This window comes from Lepidochelys olivacea (genome assembly GCF_965140295.1).
Source record: "Lepidochelys olivacea isolate rLepOli2 genome assembly, chromosome: 7".
In the NCBI taxonomy this organism is placed as follows: Eukaryota; Metazoa; Chordata; order Testudines; family Cheloniidae; genus Lepidochelys; species Lepidochelys olivacea.
Window position 1 is genome coordinate 35,798,160 of NC_140417.1, and position 17,043 is coordinate 35,815,202.

General features: G+C 45.3%; 1 protein-coding gene across 4 annotated transcripts in view; it reads right to left on the reverse strand.

Annotated features, from left to right (window-relative positions):
- Window positions 1-14,329, reverse strand: part of FBLN2 (fibulin 2) — a gene marked incomplete at its 5' end in the record, with an annotated part of 188,390 nt that extends 174,061 nt beyond the window's left edge. For 2 of the 4 annotated variants that reach the window (XM_084635148.1, XM_084635146.1), the window contains one exon: window positions 14,165-14,329. In XM_084635148.1, the coding sequence (XP_084491274.1) occupies window positions 14,165-14,329 (165 nt within the window). The remainder of the gene's footprint in view (window positions 1-14,164) is intronic. The other 2 variants (XM_084635147.1, XM_084635151.1) reach the window with 2 other exon arrangements.
- Window positions 14,330-17,043: the final 2,714 nt, after the last annotated feature.

Sequence of the window (17,043 nt, forward strand, 5' to 3'; positions counted from 1 at the left end):
ACATCTTGATATTGCCTGAAGGCCCCAGTCAGGATCAGGACCCACCATTCTAAGCACTCGACAAACTGAAATAGACGTGATCCCTGCTCTGAATGGCTGAAAGTCTAAATAGATTCTTAGAGCCAATTTCAGACTTGGTATTTGTATACAACTCCCTGGGGACTTTTGCTGGCCTACAGCATTAAGAGCCAAGTTCAGACACGGTGAAGACCTTACAGCTTGTTCCCTGCTAACCTCAGGTTACATTTTTGCTGTAGTTCCAGGACAGAGTTTAAATCAATAAGCTGTTGAGCATGAGATAGGATGGTGATCAGACTATCTAGAAAACTCACACTTAAGAATTCAAAAATGCTTAATTTTATTAGCCATTTGAGCCAGGCTAGAATTTGGTGAAATTATGATTCATACCTTGTACTTCTGTAGTACCTCTCATCTAACAACCTCAAAGCAGTGTATGAACAACTAATGAATTTTCACATTAACTCTGTGAGTAACTAAGAGATACTTAGGGATTCACCAAAATGAAGTCAGTTCTTGGGTGAAAATCAGCAGCTATTTAACTAATTTCACAGAAGTAAAAAACAAAAACACAATGAGCTGAAAGTGCCAGAAAAATGTAGTTGGAAAGTAATTGCCTTGGTCCATATCACGCCAACACACTATGACCCATATTTGAAACTTGGCCATCATATTGGAGTTAACACACCATCAAACAAGCGACTTGTGAGGCCCTTCATGGACCTATCCATTTTCCATTACCCAATGGGGACACTGACTATCATCCTCCACCCTGCCAATGATGCCAGTCTTCATTGCCTATTTGTCAAATTTCCCCAAATACACACCTTCAAGGCTCCATCTCATGCCATTCCTCATGCCTGAGAGGAGTTCTCAATAAAAATCCACAAAGGCACTATATAGTCCTCCTTCAAATCCCATCTCTGCTCTGATCCCTACATTAGGCCCAACGACTTGACAACAGTCTGGTGTCTAGTGTGCTGTGACCGCTGCTTATCACACTGACCTTAATTGCCTCATTCTTATCTTGTTCTCCCCACTCTGTTTGCTGTATCCCCTCATTGTCTCACTTTATAAGATCTTTGGGACAGGGACCATCTTTTTGTGTTCGATGTTTGTTCAGTGCCTGGTACAATTGGGCTGGGGCCTCCAGGCACTACTGCAATGCAAATAAATAAATCTTTAAGGAAAGACCCATTGGAGCTTTAATGGAACAATTAAAAATCCATTTTACACCTGACCCCAAATATACCACAGTAAAATAAAATATATAGATAACCTTAGGACAGTATTTAACACCATGCAATGGCATTTTAAAAAGGAAAGCATAATATTGCTTTCCCAAACATTGCTTCAGCAGGAGCTTTGCTGAAGAATGAAAAGTCAGACCCTTGACATCTTCCAAACTAGGGCTGTGGGAAATCATCAGTTTTCACAAATTTCAAAATAACTGACATTTTGCCTGTGAGTGCACAGTTCTGCCAGCAGACGATATTTCATTGCCAAAATAGGCACAACTCCACTGTGGAACAATTTGCAATGTTCTTCCTTTGCCTCGGGTAAAAGGGCCATTTTTCAGCACAAAAGCAACAATCTGTGATGACATGGCAGAATTTCACAATGGGCTAAAGAAAAACAAAGAATACCCTTTGTTTTAGGGAGAAAACAGAATTTGAGGAGAAACCACAAAATGTTCAAGAAAAAACATCCAACTTTTGATTTTCTAGTCTTGTGTGGCCAGCAGTGAGACTGTTCTCACAGCTCTAATATCCATGTCAATAGGAAGGGGAAAAGTAGCTTTATGCTGATTACAATCACTCCTGCAAATTAAAATTCTAGATAATAAAAAAGGAGAATAAAACAGGAGTCCACCTAGAGAAGTCATTTTTCTAGAACTCAGTTCCCTTTAATGGAAGCGTCAAGAATTTAGTGATCAGGAAGCAGAGCGTAGAGACCTGGGGGAGGAACGAGAGGGGACAACAAAAACAAAAGAACCACCTAATACACCACGCTCCAGCCCTGCAAATGATAAAACATGGGCAAACTGCTGCACTCACCAGAATTTCATTGACCAAAATGGCATCCCCACTGAAGCACGGCAGTCCACTTACATTGTATCAATTGTAGGACTGGAGTCCAGCAGTTTCCTATCATGAGGATGTTATGGATAGCAGCATATTTGATTCAGATCAACATGTTTTGACAGAACTAAAAAGACAAATTAAAACCCATGGAAATATTTTATTTTAAAATTTCAGTAGAGGCTATTTTCTTTTTAATGAAAAAATATTCCCCAGCAATGTCTGCAACCGAATCACCGAAATATTATTTTAGTGCATAAGAACCTGCCAAAGTTGATGATGATTGTAGTAGTAGCTAAGGACCCCAATCATAGTCCAAGACCCCAGCGTGCTAGGCATTACACAAAACACAGGACAGTCCCAGCCCCTGGGAACTTGTTATTTAAGTAAGAAACAAAGTAACCAGAAATTATAAACAAAAGTGAAACTGACTTGGGTTTTTGTTGTTGTTTTAGGTGGGGGGCTGGTCTAAGTTCAAAAATCTGTACGAAACAGAGTGAAAAGTAAAGTAGATATTTTAAAAGAACACATTGCAACAATTCAAGCTGTTATCAGTAAAATAGCTAAGGAAACGTATTGGTATATAGTTGTGTTTAACTGGACAGTGCTGTTTTAGTCCTAAATTTCAAAACAAGCAACTGACAGCCCAGAGCCAAGAAAAGAAGCTGTAAATATAATTGCTCATGTACCTTAACACATCTTATATATTTGAGACTCTTAAAAGTTCCCTGTTGAACAGAATAGAGATTTCGAACACTCAGCTCATCCTCTGTCACGCTGTACTATGAGGAAGAAATCAAAGTGATCCTAAACAATATGAAATGAATGTAGAATCCCAAAAGGACGTATCCCTCTCTCGTGATGTGCTCAAGATATTAATCTCGGCATTTTACAAAAAAAAACAAAAGATTAAACATGCTTTTTCCTCAGGGCAAATTCTTCCAGCATCAAAGCAGAATGTCATGTCAGTAACCCAAGAGCATGCCAGAAAGCAAAATGTATTTACAGCATTGCCTCCCAAGTTTAAAGGCAAATTGCAGCATATTATAACGTACTACAATTCATATTGGAGAATGAATCCATTGACACTTACTTATCAATGCAGGATCCAGAGGTAATCCCCAAAGCTATCTGCATAGGAAAATCCACTGCTGTTTCAAGTGATTTCCCTTTCAAGTTTCCAGCATTGTTTAAAATATGACTCACATTACCCCTAGTTTTCTATTTCTGTAAAGTTTTTGGGCTAGTAGATCATGTTGATTACAAAGGGTTTTTTAGAAGGAGGGAGCCACCTAAGGCCAAATCTCTTTGCCTTCTTTATAGCCGCTGAATCCAACTCAGTTATTGTGGCAATTCTCCTCAATACAGAAAGTGTGATTTGGGCCTTGGATTAGTGACTTCACTAGAAGGGCAGTTATCTGTGCTCGCATACACCCTGTGCAACCCCCAAATCAATGGCATTGCACAGGGTATAAAAACCAGGGCAGAATGTGACTCTACACAATATAACTAGAACTAGTCGCCTCCCATCTCCAACAAAGCCAATAGTGTATGTTGTAAAGGAAATTTTGAAAGAATAACTTTAAAAATAAATAAGAAAATAAATGGAAGGTTTTGTATCTAAACTAAGATCTAGTATTCCTTTTGCATGCAAAATTCAGTGGCGTTATGCATGCAAGTCAGCTGGAACGAGTCCATTACAATTAATGATACAGTAAAAAGCAAACCTTAAAACAAACTAAATAAACAAAATGCAATCATTTGTAATATCACTGTAAGCAGACAAGCTTCTTAAACTTTTAAAATATTTAATTCTTTTCTAAACAAAGCCAAATGAATTATATGGTTATTTTTAATTTCCTAAATCAGTATGCGTAACAGGAATGCATTTTTTCCAGGCCCTGACATATATTTACTGTGTGGTTCTTCTCGAAAAAGGTACTGGGTAATAACAGCAGTGAAGGTTCTGTACTTATCGGATCTCGCCGATTTCCATATTAAAGGTACTCAGACAAAAAAACAAAGATGTTTTTTCTAACTGCCAGGACTGCCTTTCAGCAGGTTTCATAACTAGTTAAACACTAACTAGTTCAGTCTGCATTGGTTTATTGCTACTGGGCATTGCACTCACTGGTCCCACTCCCCAGCCCACAGTATACCAATGATCTTCTGAAATCTCCCAGAATGCACGGTGAATGAAAGCTGAGCCAAGAACTCAGCTTGGATACTGGGATAGGTATCTGGTTGAAATGCTGGTATCTGGTATCTTAAACCAATCCAGCTCAGTGAACATGGATGCACTGAAACAATTGAGCTGATATTGGTACAGGACAAACAGTTCTATAACTAAGGCTTCAATTCTCCAGTGTAGACAAAACCTAAGAGTCAAGCAGCATTCTTTTCCTTCTCACACCCTGGTATACAGGTATTTGTCAAATTAGGCCCTGGCTGACACCAGTGCAGCCCTGTCTCCTTGAGTGTAACCAGTTAGGCCCTACTAAATATTTCTGTTGATGCACAAACAGGGATTGAATCCAGCTCGTTCCATCTGAGTTATGTTGCTCCAAAGGGCTAACAGGAGTAAAAAAAGAAATAAAAGTTTCACTTTAATGACCTAAAGAGTACTCTGAGTACACACGGGGAACAGGTCTCAAGTCAGAAGGTACACATTTTTACCTAGCCACTTTGCAGAGAAGTAGTACACCTCAAAAGATTTTCAGCTTATGACTTTCGGAATATTTAGGCTATGTCTACTACCCTAGGCAACTTTTAGCAATACGGCTATGTCAAACATAAAGGGAAGGGTAAACACCTTTAAATCCCTCCTGGCCAAAGGAAAAACCCTTTCACCTGTAAAGAGTTAAGAAGCTAGGATAACCTCGCTGGCACCTGACCAAAATGACCAATGAGGAAACAAGATACTTTCAAAGCTGGACAGGGGGAGAAACAAAGGTTCTCTCGGTCTGGGTGTTGCTTTTGCTGGGCCTAGAGCAGGAATGCAGGTCAGAACTCCTGTAAAGGGCTAATAAGCAATCTAGTTAGATATGCGTTAGATTCCGTTTTGTTTAAATGGCTGATAAAATCAGTTGTGCTGAACGGAATGTATATTCCAGTTTTTGTGTCTTTTTGTAACTTAAGGTTTTGCCTAGAGGGATTCTCTAGGTTTTGAATCTGATTACCCTGCAAGGTATTTACCATCCTGATTTTACAGAGGTGATTCTTTTACTTTTTCTTCAATTAAAATTCTTCTTTTAAGAACCCGATTACTTTTTCATTGTTCTTAAGATCCAGGGGTTTGGGTCTGTGTTCACCTATGCAAATGGGTGAGGATTTTTACCAAGCCTTCCCCAGGAAAGGGGGTATAGGGCTTGGGAGGATTCTGAGGGGAAAGGTGTTTCCAAGCAGGCTCTTTCCCAGTTATATATCTGTTAGACGTTTGGTGGTGGCAGCAATGAAGTCCAACGGCAAAATGTAAAATAGTTTGTACTTGGGGAAGTTTTAACCTAAGCTGGTAAAAATAAGCTTCGGGGGGTTTTCATGCAGGTCCCCACATCTGTACCCTAGAGTTCAGAGTGGGGAAGGAACTTTGACAGGCTGTACCGCTACAGCCATGCCACTAAAAGGCAGGCAGCGTAGCTGCTGTTTGTCAGCGGGAGAGAGCTCTCCTGCCAACAAGAAACTTCCACCCCCAATGATCGGTGGTAGCTTTGTCGGCAGGAAAATGCTCCTGCTGACAAAGCGCTGTTCACACCGGCGCTTTTCCTCAGCAAAACGTTTGTCTTTCGGGGTGTATGCTGTTTTAACATCTCTGAACAACAAAAGTTTTGTCATTCAGTTGCCAGCATAGACAAAGCCTTACTGTCCTACTACCCCTTTACCCTTTGAGATCTGTTTAAGTATGAACAGCAGAGTAAGCGGGCACACAGGGAGTTATAGTAGTCTGCTATTCAACTGTTCTATTGTCCATAATGGAAATGTTTCTCAAGCTTACGTTTCAGCCCGTATCCCTTGCATGCTGTATTCTTGGCACAGATTTGGACAGCTCAGCTGTCATTGCCTATACCCATTCATAAAATGTGACCACACTGCTGAAAGCCACAGCTTCTTGTGCACCCAGAAATAATGTCATATCTCAGTCAAAAACATACTTCCATAAATTGCCTCTACTTGGAAAGCCCGAAGGTCACATCTGGACTCTGAAGTCAATGGGAGTTGTGTACATGGATCAAGGGCAATATTTAAACTTCTGTCTGATTTTGGAAGCAATCCATGTAGAGAGTTCATTAGCAAGTCAGTCAGATAGGAATGTATAAAACTCTTAAAGCAGAATGGAAGATGAAGTTAAATTAGCACAGCTTTACTCTGATGAATAATAAATAGGATAGGTTTGTAACACACAAGTTCAAAAGATATTAGAACTTAATGGCTCATTGACTGCGGTGGGAGAAGATGCAGACCCAGCCCTCCCCCACATACATCCCAAAAAATCATCACACCATATTCTTAGCAGGACATCATTATATTTGTTTGTTTCAACAGTTCACTTTCTTATATGGAGAACACAATGGTGTAATCAGGCGCAAACAATTCAATCCCTGGCAGACCAGCCCCTGACTATTTTTTTTTTTTTTGGCTGGTTTGAGCCCAAAAATGAGTTTAACATTGTGCCCCAGAGCTAGCAGGAAATCCAAACTTCCGCAAGGGCAAGAGAACCAGGGGAAGAACTACACAAAAGCAAACAGGGGAGACCATATCACTATATCAAGGCCTTGGTCTAAACACATGGATTGTTGGTGTGTGCAAGATGAGATAAGAGTTGGACTAAATAAGACTCAGGGTTCTTTTCTCTTCTTCTTGTATGCACATAACTTACTGAAGTACATTCCCACCCAGAGGGTTGAATACACTCTGTGGAAGGGGAGGGGTATGAGGAAGTTTAGGTATCAAAGTAAACTAAGAATTGAGGAAAGTGTCAGCTATGTAGCATGCTGCCTGCCTCTTGGGCAGGGGTGGCCAATCTGAGCCTGAGATGGAGCCAGAATTTACCAATGTACATTGCCAAAGAGCCACAGTAATACATCAGCAGCCTCCCCATCAGCTCCACCCCCACCCTACCAGCAGCCCTGCCGATCAGCAGCTCCCCCCTCTCTCCCCACACCTCCCAATTAGCTATTTCGTGGCATGCAGGAGGTTCTGGGAGGGAGGGGGGGGAGCGAGGGCATGGCAGGGTCAGGGGAGGGGGCAGGAAGGGTTGGAGTAGGGGCAGGGCCTGTGGCAGAGCCAGGGGTTGAGCAGTGAGCATCCCCCTGGCACATTGGAAAGTTGGCACCTGTAGCTACAGGCCTATACAAGGAGCCGCATATTGACCTCTGAAGAGCTGCATGTGGCTCCGGAGTCACAGGTTAGCCACTCTTGCTCTTGGGAATCTCACAGATACGTCTCCCCTTGAGCTCTGTGGGTAAGCCTCCATACTTGATTGGAAAAGACATCCAGAACAAGAGAGGGGCGACTTGGCCCTTTCTCTAGGATGCTCTCTTGCTGCCCCTGCAGATGTGACATTGGGACACTCACCATCAAAACCTATGAATCCACCTTTATGACTACGCTGCATCAACTATGGGAGTTTGGCTCCTTCAGGACCCAAGCTGCCAGAAGGCCTTGGTTGGAAGTACAGCCTGGAAGCACAGGCCCAATGGGTCTCAACATTCACCACAAGCTCGGGATAGCCACTGACTGAAGGGAGTGAAACCCCTGCTTATTCCCTGGGGAAGAGTTCAACCCCAGTCACACCCCCACCCCAAGGGGATGGACATTCCACAAGCTGAAACTCTTCTTTCCCCTGCACAGGAAAATCCCCAAGAGAGGGTTTGACACAGAGAAAGTTCAAAAGGCATTTTTATCTCACAATCCCCAAAACAGCCCCAGAGAGAGACAAAGAAAAAGAAAACAGCCACACCAGGACAAGTTTTAGCAGAGTATTGTCCCGGGGTGTATAAACCCCAGGCTACTCCAGCCACTAAAAAGTTAACAGGGAAATTCCTGGTCTCATCAGCTGAGGCTAGTTGCTAGAATTGTAACAGCTGGGGGAATAAAAAGACTGCAGGTGCTCCCTGCCTCCATTTCCTCCTCCAAGGGCGGGTCCCTACAGCCTTCCCCACCCAGGCTGGAGCTGTTGCCATAGCTTTGTCCTCCAGCCAAGTCAGTCACTAAAACGTAACCCTTTCCAGGGCAACACTAAAATACACACACACAGCTTTCCCACCCCGCTCGGGCGCCTCTTCCAAGCTACCTTTGAGTCTCTCTATTCTTGGATAGAGCACTGACTTCCAGGCTGCTTCCCCAGAGTCCCGCACATAGCCTCAGCCCCTATAGACTACCTTTCAGCCTTCCCTATACTGGGATAGGACAGGGACTCCCAGCCTGCTTCCCTGGAGTCCCCAGCTTCTTCCACACCCTACTTCAGTGCCTTCCACAAGACTCCCTGTGACTCAATTCTCTTCTCCTCCTGCTACCCGAGTTCTCTCCACTGTTTGGATAAGGCCGAGGTGATACTCAGGCTGTCCCCTGACCCCAAACATAGCTGCCCCCTTAGGCTGGGAGGCAGCTAATTACGGCACAGGTGAGGCTGATTGAACAGGGCTGGCTAGCCCCAGGCCTCTTGGCCTTTAAAGGCAGGCCACCCTGCTACAGTTTTTTTTTTTTTTTGGACATGAAAACTAGAGATATGTAGAGGGGGCCCTGAACCAGCCCTCTGGTCCCAAACTAGTCCAGTTAGAAGGCCTTAAAATAAAACATCAAGGACAGTTGGGTATACATTTGACTTCCGTCCGAGCATTCCCTGTGTAGGAACTACAAGATCAGGCCCCGACTCAGAACTACAAGACGGCGCCCAATTGCTTACTTGTTTATTTATTTAATTATTTTCAGGGAAGCAGAAAGGCCCTTAACCAGGCAGTCAGTGCTTTGATTAAAGCAGTATAGCCAAACTAAATACTCAATATCCACAAGACAAAGACAGTGAGCGGAAAAGTGTATTCTTCCTATGCACATATACGTTTCTTAGATACTTCTTTTAAAAATCTGGGAGAAGATACTCTCGTGATGAGAACTGTATAAACACCTCAACAAACAGAAAAATAAATGCAAAATGCATTTAACTGTAAATCTGGAAAGGAGTCAGTGATTTGAGAGACAAAGTGAGGTAAGCTGTAAGAGAAAGTGGCTTATACCCACAAGCTAGGAACTGAATGCTCTTTTCCTCCTGTGCAAACAGAGGGGAGCTGAAATCCATGGATCCTGCCTGGAAAAGCTGGTTCCACAGCACAATCCCCCAGACCTGATGGAAGCCCCCCCTTCCGCTTGCCAAGGAACTGTCCAGCAAAACAAAAATAAACTCTGAAAAAAGCATACTTCCAGTGCTGAATGACAACTAGTCTACAACAAGTGACAGACCATATTAAACTTCTGTATGGCTTTTGACTTGGTACTGTACAACATTTTGATTGAAAAACTAGAACAAAATAAAATTAACATGGCACACGTTAAATGGATGAAAAACTGGCTAATTGATAGGTCTCAAAAATATAACAGTAAACAGGGAATCATCATCAAGTAGATGGGTTTCCGATGGGATCGCATAGGGATAGATTCTTGGCCCTAGGCTACTTAAATTCTTATCCATGACTTGGAAGAAAACATAAAATCATCATTGATAAAGTTTGCAGAGGATACAAAAATTGTGGGAGACGTAAATAATGAAGAGCACAGGTCACTGATGCAGAACAATCTAGATCACTTGGTAAACTGGGTGCATGCAAACATGTGTGTTTTAATACACCTAAATGTAAATGTATACATCTGAGAACAAAGAAATGTAGACTATACTTACACAGTTGGGGACTCTATCCTGGGAAGTGGTGACTCTGAAAAAGATTTGGGCATTGTGGTGGCTGAATATGAGCCCCCAGTGTAATACTGTGGTGAAAAGAGCTAATATGATCCTAAGATGCATGAATAGGGGAATCTCGAATAGGAGCAGAGAGGTTGTTTTACCTCTGTATTTGGAACTGGCGCAACTGCTGTTGGAATTTTGGGTCCAGCTGTAGCACCCTCAATCCAAGAAGCATGCTGATAAATTGGAGAGGGTTCAGAGAAGAGTCACGAGAATGATTAAAGGATTAGAAAATCTGTCTTACAGTGATAGACTCAATGAGTTCAATCAATTTAGCTTAACAAAGAGAAGGTTAACAAGTGACTTGGTTACAGTCTATCAGTATCTACATGAGGAACAAATATTTAATAATGGCCTGTTCAATCTAGCAGAGAAAGGTCTAACATGACCCAATGGCTGGAAGTTGAAGCTAGACAAATTCTAACTGGAAATAAATGTGTAAATTTTTAACAGTGAAGGTAATTAACCACTGGAACCATTTACCAAGGGTGATGGTGGATTCTCCATCACTGACCATTTTTAAATCAAGATAGGGTGTATTTCTAAAAGATCTGCTCTAGGAATTATTTTGGAGAAGTTCAATGGCCTATGTTATCCAGGAGGTCAGGCTAGATCAGTGGTCCCCAAACTGTGGCACACCGCCCCCCCTTGTCCCCTGGAGGAATGTTCAGGGGGGCACGGCAGGGCCCAGATCAGCCTCCATGGGGGCAGAGAGGGAGTGTGGGCCACCCAGCCCTGCTCTGCTCCCAGCCCTTCCCCCAGCAGCAGCCCCGGCTCCCAGCCCCACCCCCAATCTTGGCCCCCAGCCACAGCTCTGCTCCCGGCCCCAGACCTGCCCCCAGTTGCAGCCCCAGCCTTGGTCCCCTTACTGCTGTCCACGCTCCCCCTCCTCAGAGCCGCAGCCCCAACTCCTGGGGGGGGGCATAGACAGGAATAAAGGGGGGCATGACGTGAAAGTTTGGGGACCACTGTGCTAGATGATCACAATGGTCCCTTCTGGCCTTGGAATCAATGAGTCTCCTTCCTTCCTTCCTCATTTTACCTAGCAATGTCAAAAGCCAACATCAGATGTCTAGAAGCCTATGACTAGTCCAGTGCATTTACTCATGTGTGCGTTTGCAGAACTTTCTCAACACATTCATTAAATGTGACAGGCCAAATTCTACTCTGACATATATGCAGCAAGGTTAAAATTCAGCTTCCCCTCCACATACATCTGGCACATACATTTTCTCATATAATGGATGGAAAATGGGGCTGTGCACACGAAACAGAATTGAATTAGGCTGCATGTACCCAGGAATGTACTATGACAAGTCTAGAACTCACATCACTTTAGTGACCCCTTAAAAGCAGTGAACATGCTGCAATATGCCAAAGTTAGCAACCCAAGACAAATGCCACCATGGAACGAACACAAACGCCCTGTCTAGGTAACGAATGCTTTCTTCAATCCATTTAGCTCTGTCTGAGCTTCCTTAGGTGGGAGTCTTAACTGTTAACTTGTTTCTAAAGGGGTGTTAAGGCAGTGGAGGGTTCCGCTAACCTGAAGGAGAAAAAACTCACAAACACATTCCTCCATCATCTAGACATGCTCCCAGACTGCAGTGTCCATTTCTGCTCTACTTCAGCCAGGTAAGTTTGCAGTAGTACTTGTCGCGGCAACCCTAGAGACATTCTAGGGCTTGTTTACATACAAAAGTTGGACTGCTTAAATATACTGCTATAATTAAACTGTGCAACCACCTGAAGCCAAGTCTGCACTAGAAACATTTGCTATTCTACCAATGTCAGTTCAGGGTGCAATATGGATTTTGGGGGTTGTTTTGTGGTAAGGTGTTTTTTTTTTAACCAAACAAAAGCCCTAGTGTAGAAACATTTATAATGACATGAAAGTGCTTTTGCCTGTCTAGCTCATTTTGTCCAGCACTTTTTTGCAGGCGTCAACTGTACCTACACTAGGAGGGTTTGATGGTATAACTATAACAGTATAATTAAGCAATACAAAATGTTTCTGGTGTAGACTAGCCCTTAGTGAGGATGCAGATACAGTGGCCCAAGTATGCTTTCTAGCCTTACAACTAGTCTTATACAAGAAAGGAAATAAGCTGTAGTAGTATAATGCACCTTTATACCTGTAGTAATGTGTCCACATTATGGGTTGTACTGGAATAACTATTTCAGTTAAAACAAAATCACACACTGGATATAATACTGATCCAGAATCGATCATACCTGGAATCTCTCTCCTTCTCTGGAGCCCAGAAAGACATTCGGGAATATAGAATATCTAACTGAGCCCTCCAAAGGGAGAGTGCAGCTTTCACAACATAGAAAAGTTAGATGCTGCTGATCTATCAGAAGCCACACTGACAAATATACTCTCAAATACCATCTCACTAGCTGCTGAGTGACTGAATAACATCTTTTCCTTCTGCGCTGAAGAATTCGAGAAAGGCCAATTGCGATCACAGAGCCAAAAAGAACAAAAGAACTTGCAGTAGGTGGTACAAATGTGCATGTCTAATTACACCCTCCACTCACCTGTCAGATTCCTCAACTCTGGACATGGCTAGAGGGGGAGTCCAGCAAAGTATCTGAGTTGTAAAGAGGAAGAGATAAGAGGGAAGGAGAGGAGGGGGTGTGGGCAGGAGAAAAGGAGCGATTGGCTGATTCAAGTACTGAGCATGTCATGGAGGAGTCTTATATTATTCCTGTCAGTGGACTGAATCTCTCCCTCCACTGCCCCATTCCTCTTCCCTTCCTCTCCCCGCAAATATCTGTCACACATCTCCCTCCTCAAGAATCTGGATGTTTTTCACTACTGCAGTGTATCTGCTGAGCATGTCACATAGCATTGTTTAGACAAAAAGAAAGGGAGTACTTGTGGCACCTTAGAGAGGAACACATTTATTTGAGCATAAGCTTTCGTGAGCTACAGCCGATGTAGTGAGCTGTAGCTCACGAAAGCTTATGCTCAAATAAATGTGTTCCTCTCTAAGGTGCCACAAGTACTCCCTTTCTTTTTGCGGATACAGACTAACACGGCTGCTTCTCTGAAAACTGTTTAGACAGTAGATTTATACCAAGAAAGTCCACAGCAAAATTAAGAAGTTCATAGTATTCCCCTAGCTGTCTTATATCTACACAGTGTCTTCCTTTTAAACTCCTCCTTGGGTCTCATTAAGCTCACACTGGGCTAGCAAGTCTGCACAACTTGAAGAACAATTTCATGAAAAAGTGAGTTTATCTGCCAATTCCCCCCGTGTTCTACATGTAATTCGATTTGCAAACCCCCACCACTCCACAAACTGTTCTCAGTTCTTCCTCTCCACCCCGAGGGTCGTTTTCAGTAAAGCAATAGTTTTGAAACATTTCAAGTATTATTTGGGGGGGGGGGGGTGGAGGGGCAATTTGCCACTTTCAGAACAACAAACCACCACCACCAGGTAAGCAAATATTTGCATGTTTGTCCGGGTGGGCAGGAAACAGGGTTTGGATCATATCGCTTATTCTGACGGACGGCAGAGTTCTCTATTCCAGTACATCTCCAGCGCACGCAGTCTGTCGCTTAGCAGGACCGCACGCTGTGTAATTACTTCAACGTTGCAGCCGCTTGAGCCTCTGTAAGCGGGCGAGGGTTTGTTCCGTGCGCGCTCCCGGGGGCGGAACGAAAACAGGATTTCTGAACGCCGTAGCGCGATGCCTGCTGGTTGTTTTGACTTATTAGCGGAGCCACAAGCGTCCACGCAAGGCGGTGGCTCTACCATCCGCGCAAACGGGGAGGGTCCAGGGGCGCCGGGGCTTTTGCGAAGCCGCGGGACCGTGCACAAGCCGGTGACCCCGCCTGCGCCGTGCCTGGGAGCGCTGCTGCTGCGCTCAGGAGCTGGGTGGCTGGGGAGAGGGGGGACTCCCAGGTGAGCAGGAGGCAGCGGCGGGGCGAGTGGCCCGGGGACCTGGCCCAGGGCTACGTTTTGCAGTTCCCTGCAGAGGCGGAACTCCCACGGGGGGAGGCGATCCCCCGGCCCGCAGCACTGACTGACACTCCCGTCAATTGCGGAGGGCTGCTGCTCGCCCGGCTCCCTCCCTCGCTCCTACCGGCGGACACACTTACCCTCCTCTGCCGGGCCGGCGGGCGCCGCTGCTGCTGCTGTAGCCGTTTCATACCGGGGGGATCCCGGAGCACCCGAGGGGAGGGACCAAAAGTGTCTGTGAAACTGACCAACTGCGCGAAGTGTTTGTCTAACCTGAAACCCAGGGGCGATGGCCCATCAATCATTGTTAATTACCAGGCCCTTGAGACCCCCCCTCCCCTTTCCCCCTGCAGGAGAGGGCCGGGCTGCCCTGCTGTTGAACTATCTGGGGATAAAGCCGAGCTTCAGTTCCACCTCGCCAGTTAAACGTCTTTAGTGGGGAAAGGGCTTGTAGACCCCACAGGTGCTTTGCAGAGCCACTGAGACCTAACCGGAGATTGAACCAACTAGGCCATTTTCTACAGCAGGGCATTTCCCCCTCTCTTATACCAGTGGGGGGAGGAGGGGAGGGGAAAGGGGAAAACCTGGAAATATTTACTCTCTAATAGGAACGAGGTGGGTCCCCAGCAGCCTCCCGGGACCCTCTGCCTGTAGCGCCCTCCACTCAAAAAGCCAGGGGAAAGCTGCACATATTGAAACAATGAAACAGCCTGTTTTATAACATTCTCCTGGAGAAGGAGAAAATCTGCATCATATTTCCTGGTGGAAAAAGAAGAAAGTTAAACAACGTCAATGTCCCCGTCCCCCACCTTGGTCGCCATGCCATGCAAAACTGCCTGGCTGTATTGGTTTTCAGAGGTTAGAAGCTTAGTCAGTTACATCAAAGCCTGCTTAAAAGTTCTGCTAAGGATTGATTTTATTATGTTTATTTGTTAATTTTCCACTGCTGACTGCAGAGATCCAGGCTGCTGTTTGCTTTCCTTGCAGTAACTCATGACTGCAGCATTGGATGATTTTGACCTTAACATCAGATCTTCCACTTGGCATATTGATGTGAAAATACAGAGGGTTTGGAGAAATGCATGCTGCTATAAAGACAAGGTTTAGGCAAAGAACAAAATCCTTATGGTGCTGTGTCCCATCAAGAAAATGTCTCTGATAGCCTTAAAAGCAGGATAACTCAGCCACCCCTCTCTCCCTGCAAGCTAAAACCAGCTTTCCAGAGGCATCCAGGGAAGGCTGGCTGTTGGCTCCCCTACTCAATTGATAGCCATTTCCTGTCTCCCCTTGACCAAATCAATGTAATCTCTGTGGCCCTGATCCCCATTTTAGGCTCCACTGTGATCCACAAAACTCTCACCAAACCCAGTAGGTCCCTAAATTCACTTGGTGCTTAAGGTTTCAGGGTAAAAGTTCCCTCTGCGACTAAGCTTCTGCCTCTGAGCATGTGCTCTGTTCCCTCGCTCTAAGGGGACAGCTACACTGCACACTCCTTACGGTGAGCTGTGGAGTGCATACACGGCATGCCCCCAGCTCAAATATAAATAACGGTTTGGACGGCGAGGCACTGCTTAGGTAAGCAGAGTGCAGACATGCCAGAACACCAGGGTATGTATCCTACACACCCAAACAGGGCTCCTTGCATCTACACTGCTATTTTTAGCAGCATAGTGTCCCACTGTTTCCAGGCTGCCAGAGCTTTTCCCCACCGCAGGAAAAGACTCCAGCAGCTCCTCACTGCCTGCCCCTCTAAACAATGGAAGAGTGATTGGAGAAGGGGACTGGACCCTAGATCTCCTGCCTCCCAGGTGGGTGGCCCTAACCATTGGATTACAGAGTCAGTCTCACTTTTGTGTAGCCTGGTGGTTCGGGCATCCACATGGAAGCTGGGAGACTCTTGTGCCGGTCCCTCCTGCTCTAATCGTTCTTTCATTATTCAGTCACAGTGGAACTGTTTCAACAGGAGAGACGGAGGGAGCCCTACATCAGAATATCCCAGAGCTTGGGGGTTAGCGCCCTTGCCTGAGCTCTGGGAGGCCCCTCTTCAAATACTTTCTCTGTCTCAGGTAGAGGGGGGATTGCAGCTGGGTCCACCACATCCCCGGTGCGTGATCTAAGGGCTGGATTTAAAGTTTTAAGGTGAGTGTGTCAGGATCAGGGGAAATGGAGTCAAAGGGCCCCTGTGCCCTGTGGGAGCTGTTCTTGACAGGGGAGCAGGGAACACGGGGAGTTAAGCTGGAAGCAATTCAGCCAGGTAGACAGAACAACAGTGCACAGGCTTTAATAAAGTTCCACTTGTTCAACTTAACTTGCATGCTGCTTCACTCTTGGCAAATGAAATAGTGTCACCGCCACCTCCTTCTCCAGCCCTTTTGTGGGGAGTGAGGCAAGTGCCCGATTCATTCCTGCAGGAAACCGCTTAGGTGCCTAAGCTGCCCGACTCCAGGAGTTGGTTCCCCAGTTGTGTCTCACTGTGCGGAGATAGGCGCCTGTCTCTGAGGGGGTTAGCACAACCTCCTCTCAACAGCATCTCCCACTGGCTAGCTGAGGCAACTCCCTGCCTAAGGTGCTGGCTTTTGTGGATCCCATTCGAAGTCACCTGTGTCTCCCCATTCATTGTATAGGGAGCCTAGGTGCCTCACTCAGCCTTTGTGGCTCTCAGTGTTGTTCCTGTGATTCTCTAGGTGCTGCAAGGCTGAGCGCTGCAATGCTTAAATCCCTGTGTGGCTCTGGGCCTCGGGGCTTACCTCACAGGGGTGTTAATATGTGTGAGGTGCTCGGATGATAAGCACCCTAGAAAAACCTGCACACCAGCGTGGCTGGGCTCTTTCAGACCATAAAGGTCCTGCTGGTATTCGCCACTATGGAGGTGATGGGCAGAACAAAGACATAGAATGAGCCCGGTCTCCAGTGTGATGATCTGATCCAAGCGTCCGATCAGACCACCAGGCAGTTAGGCCATGCTCCTACTGCCCGGATAGTACAAACTACAGGCCAGACAAATTCCTTCTAATCAAGT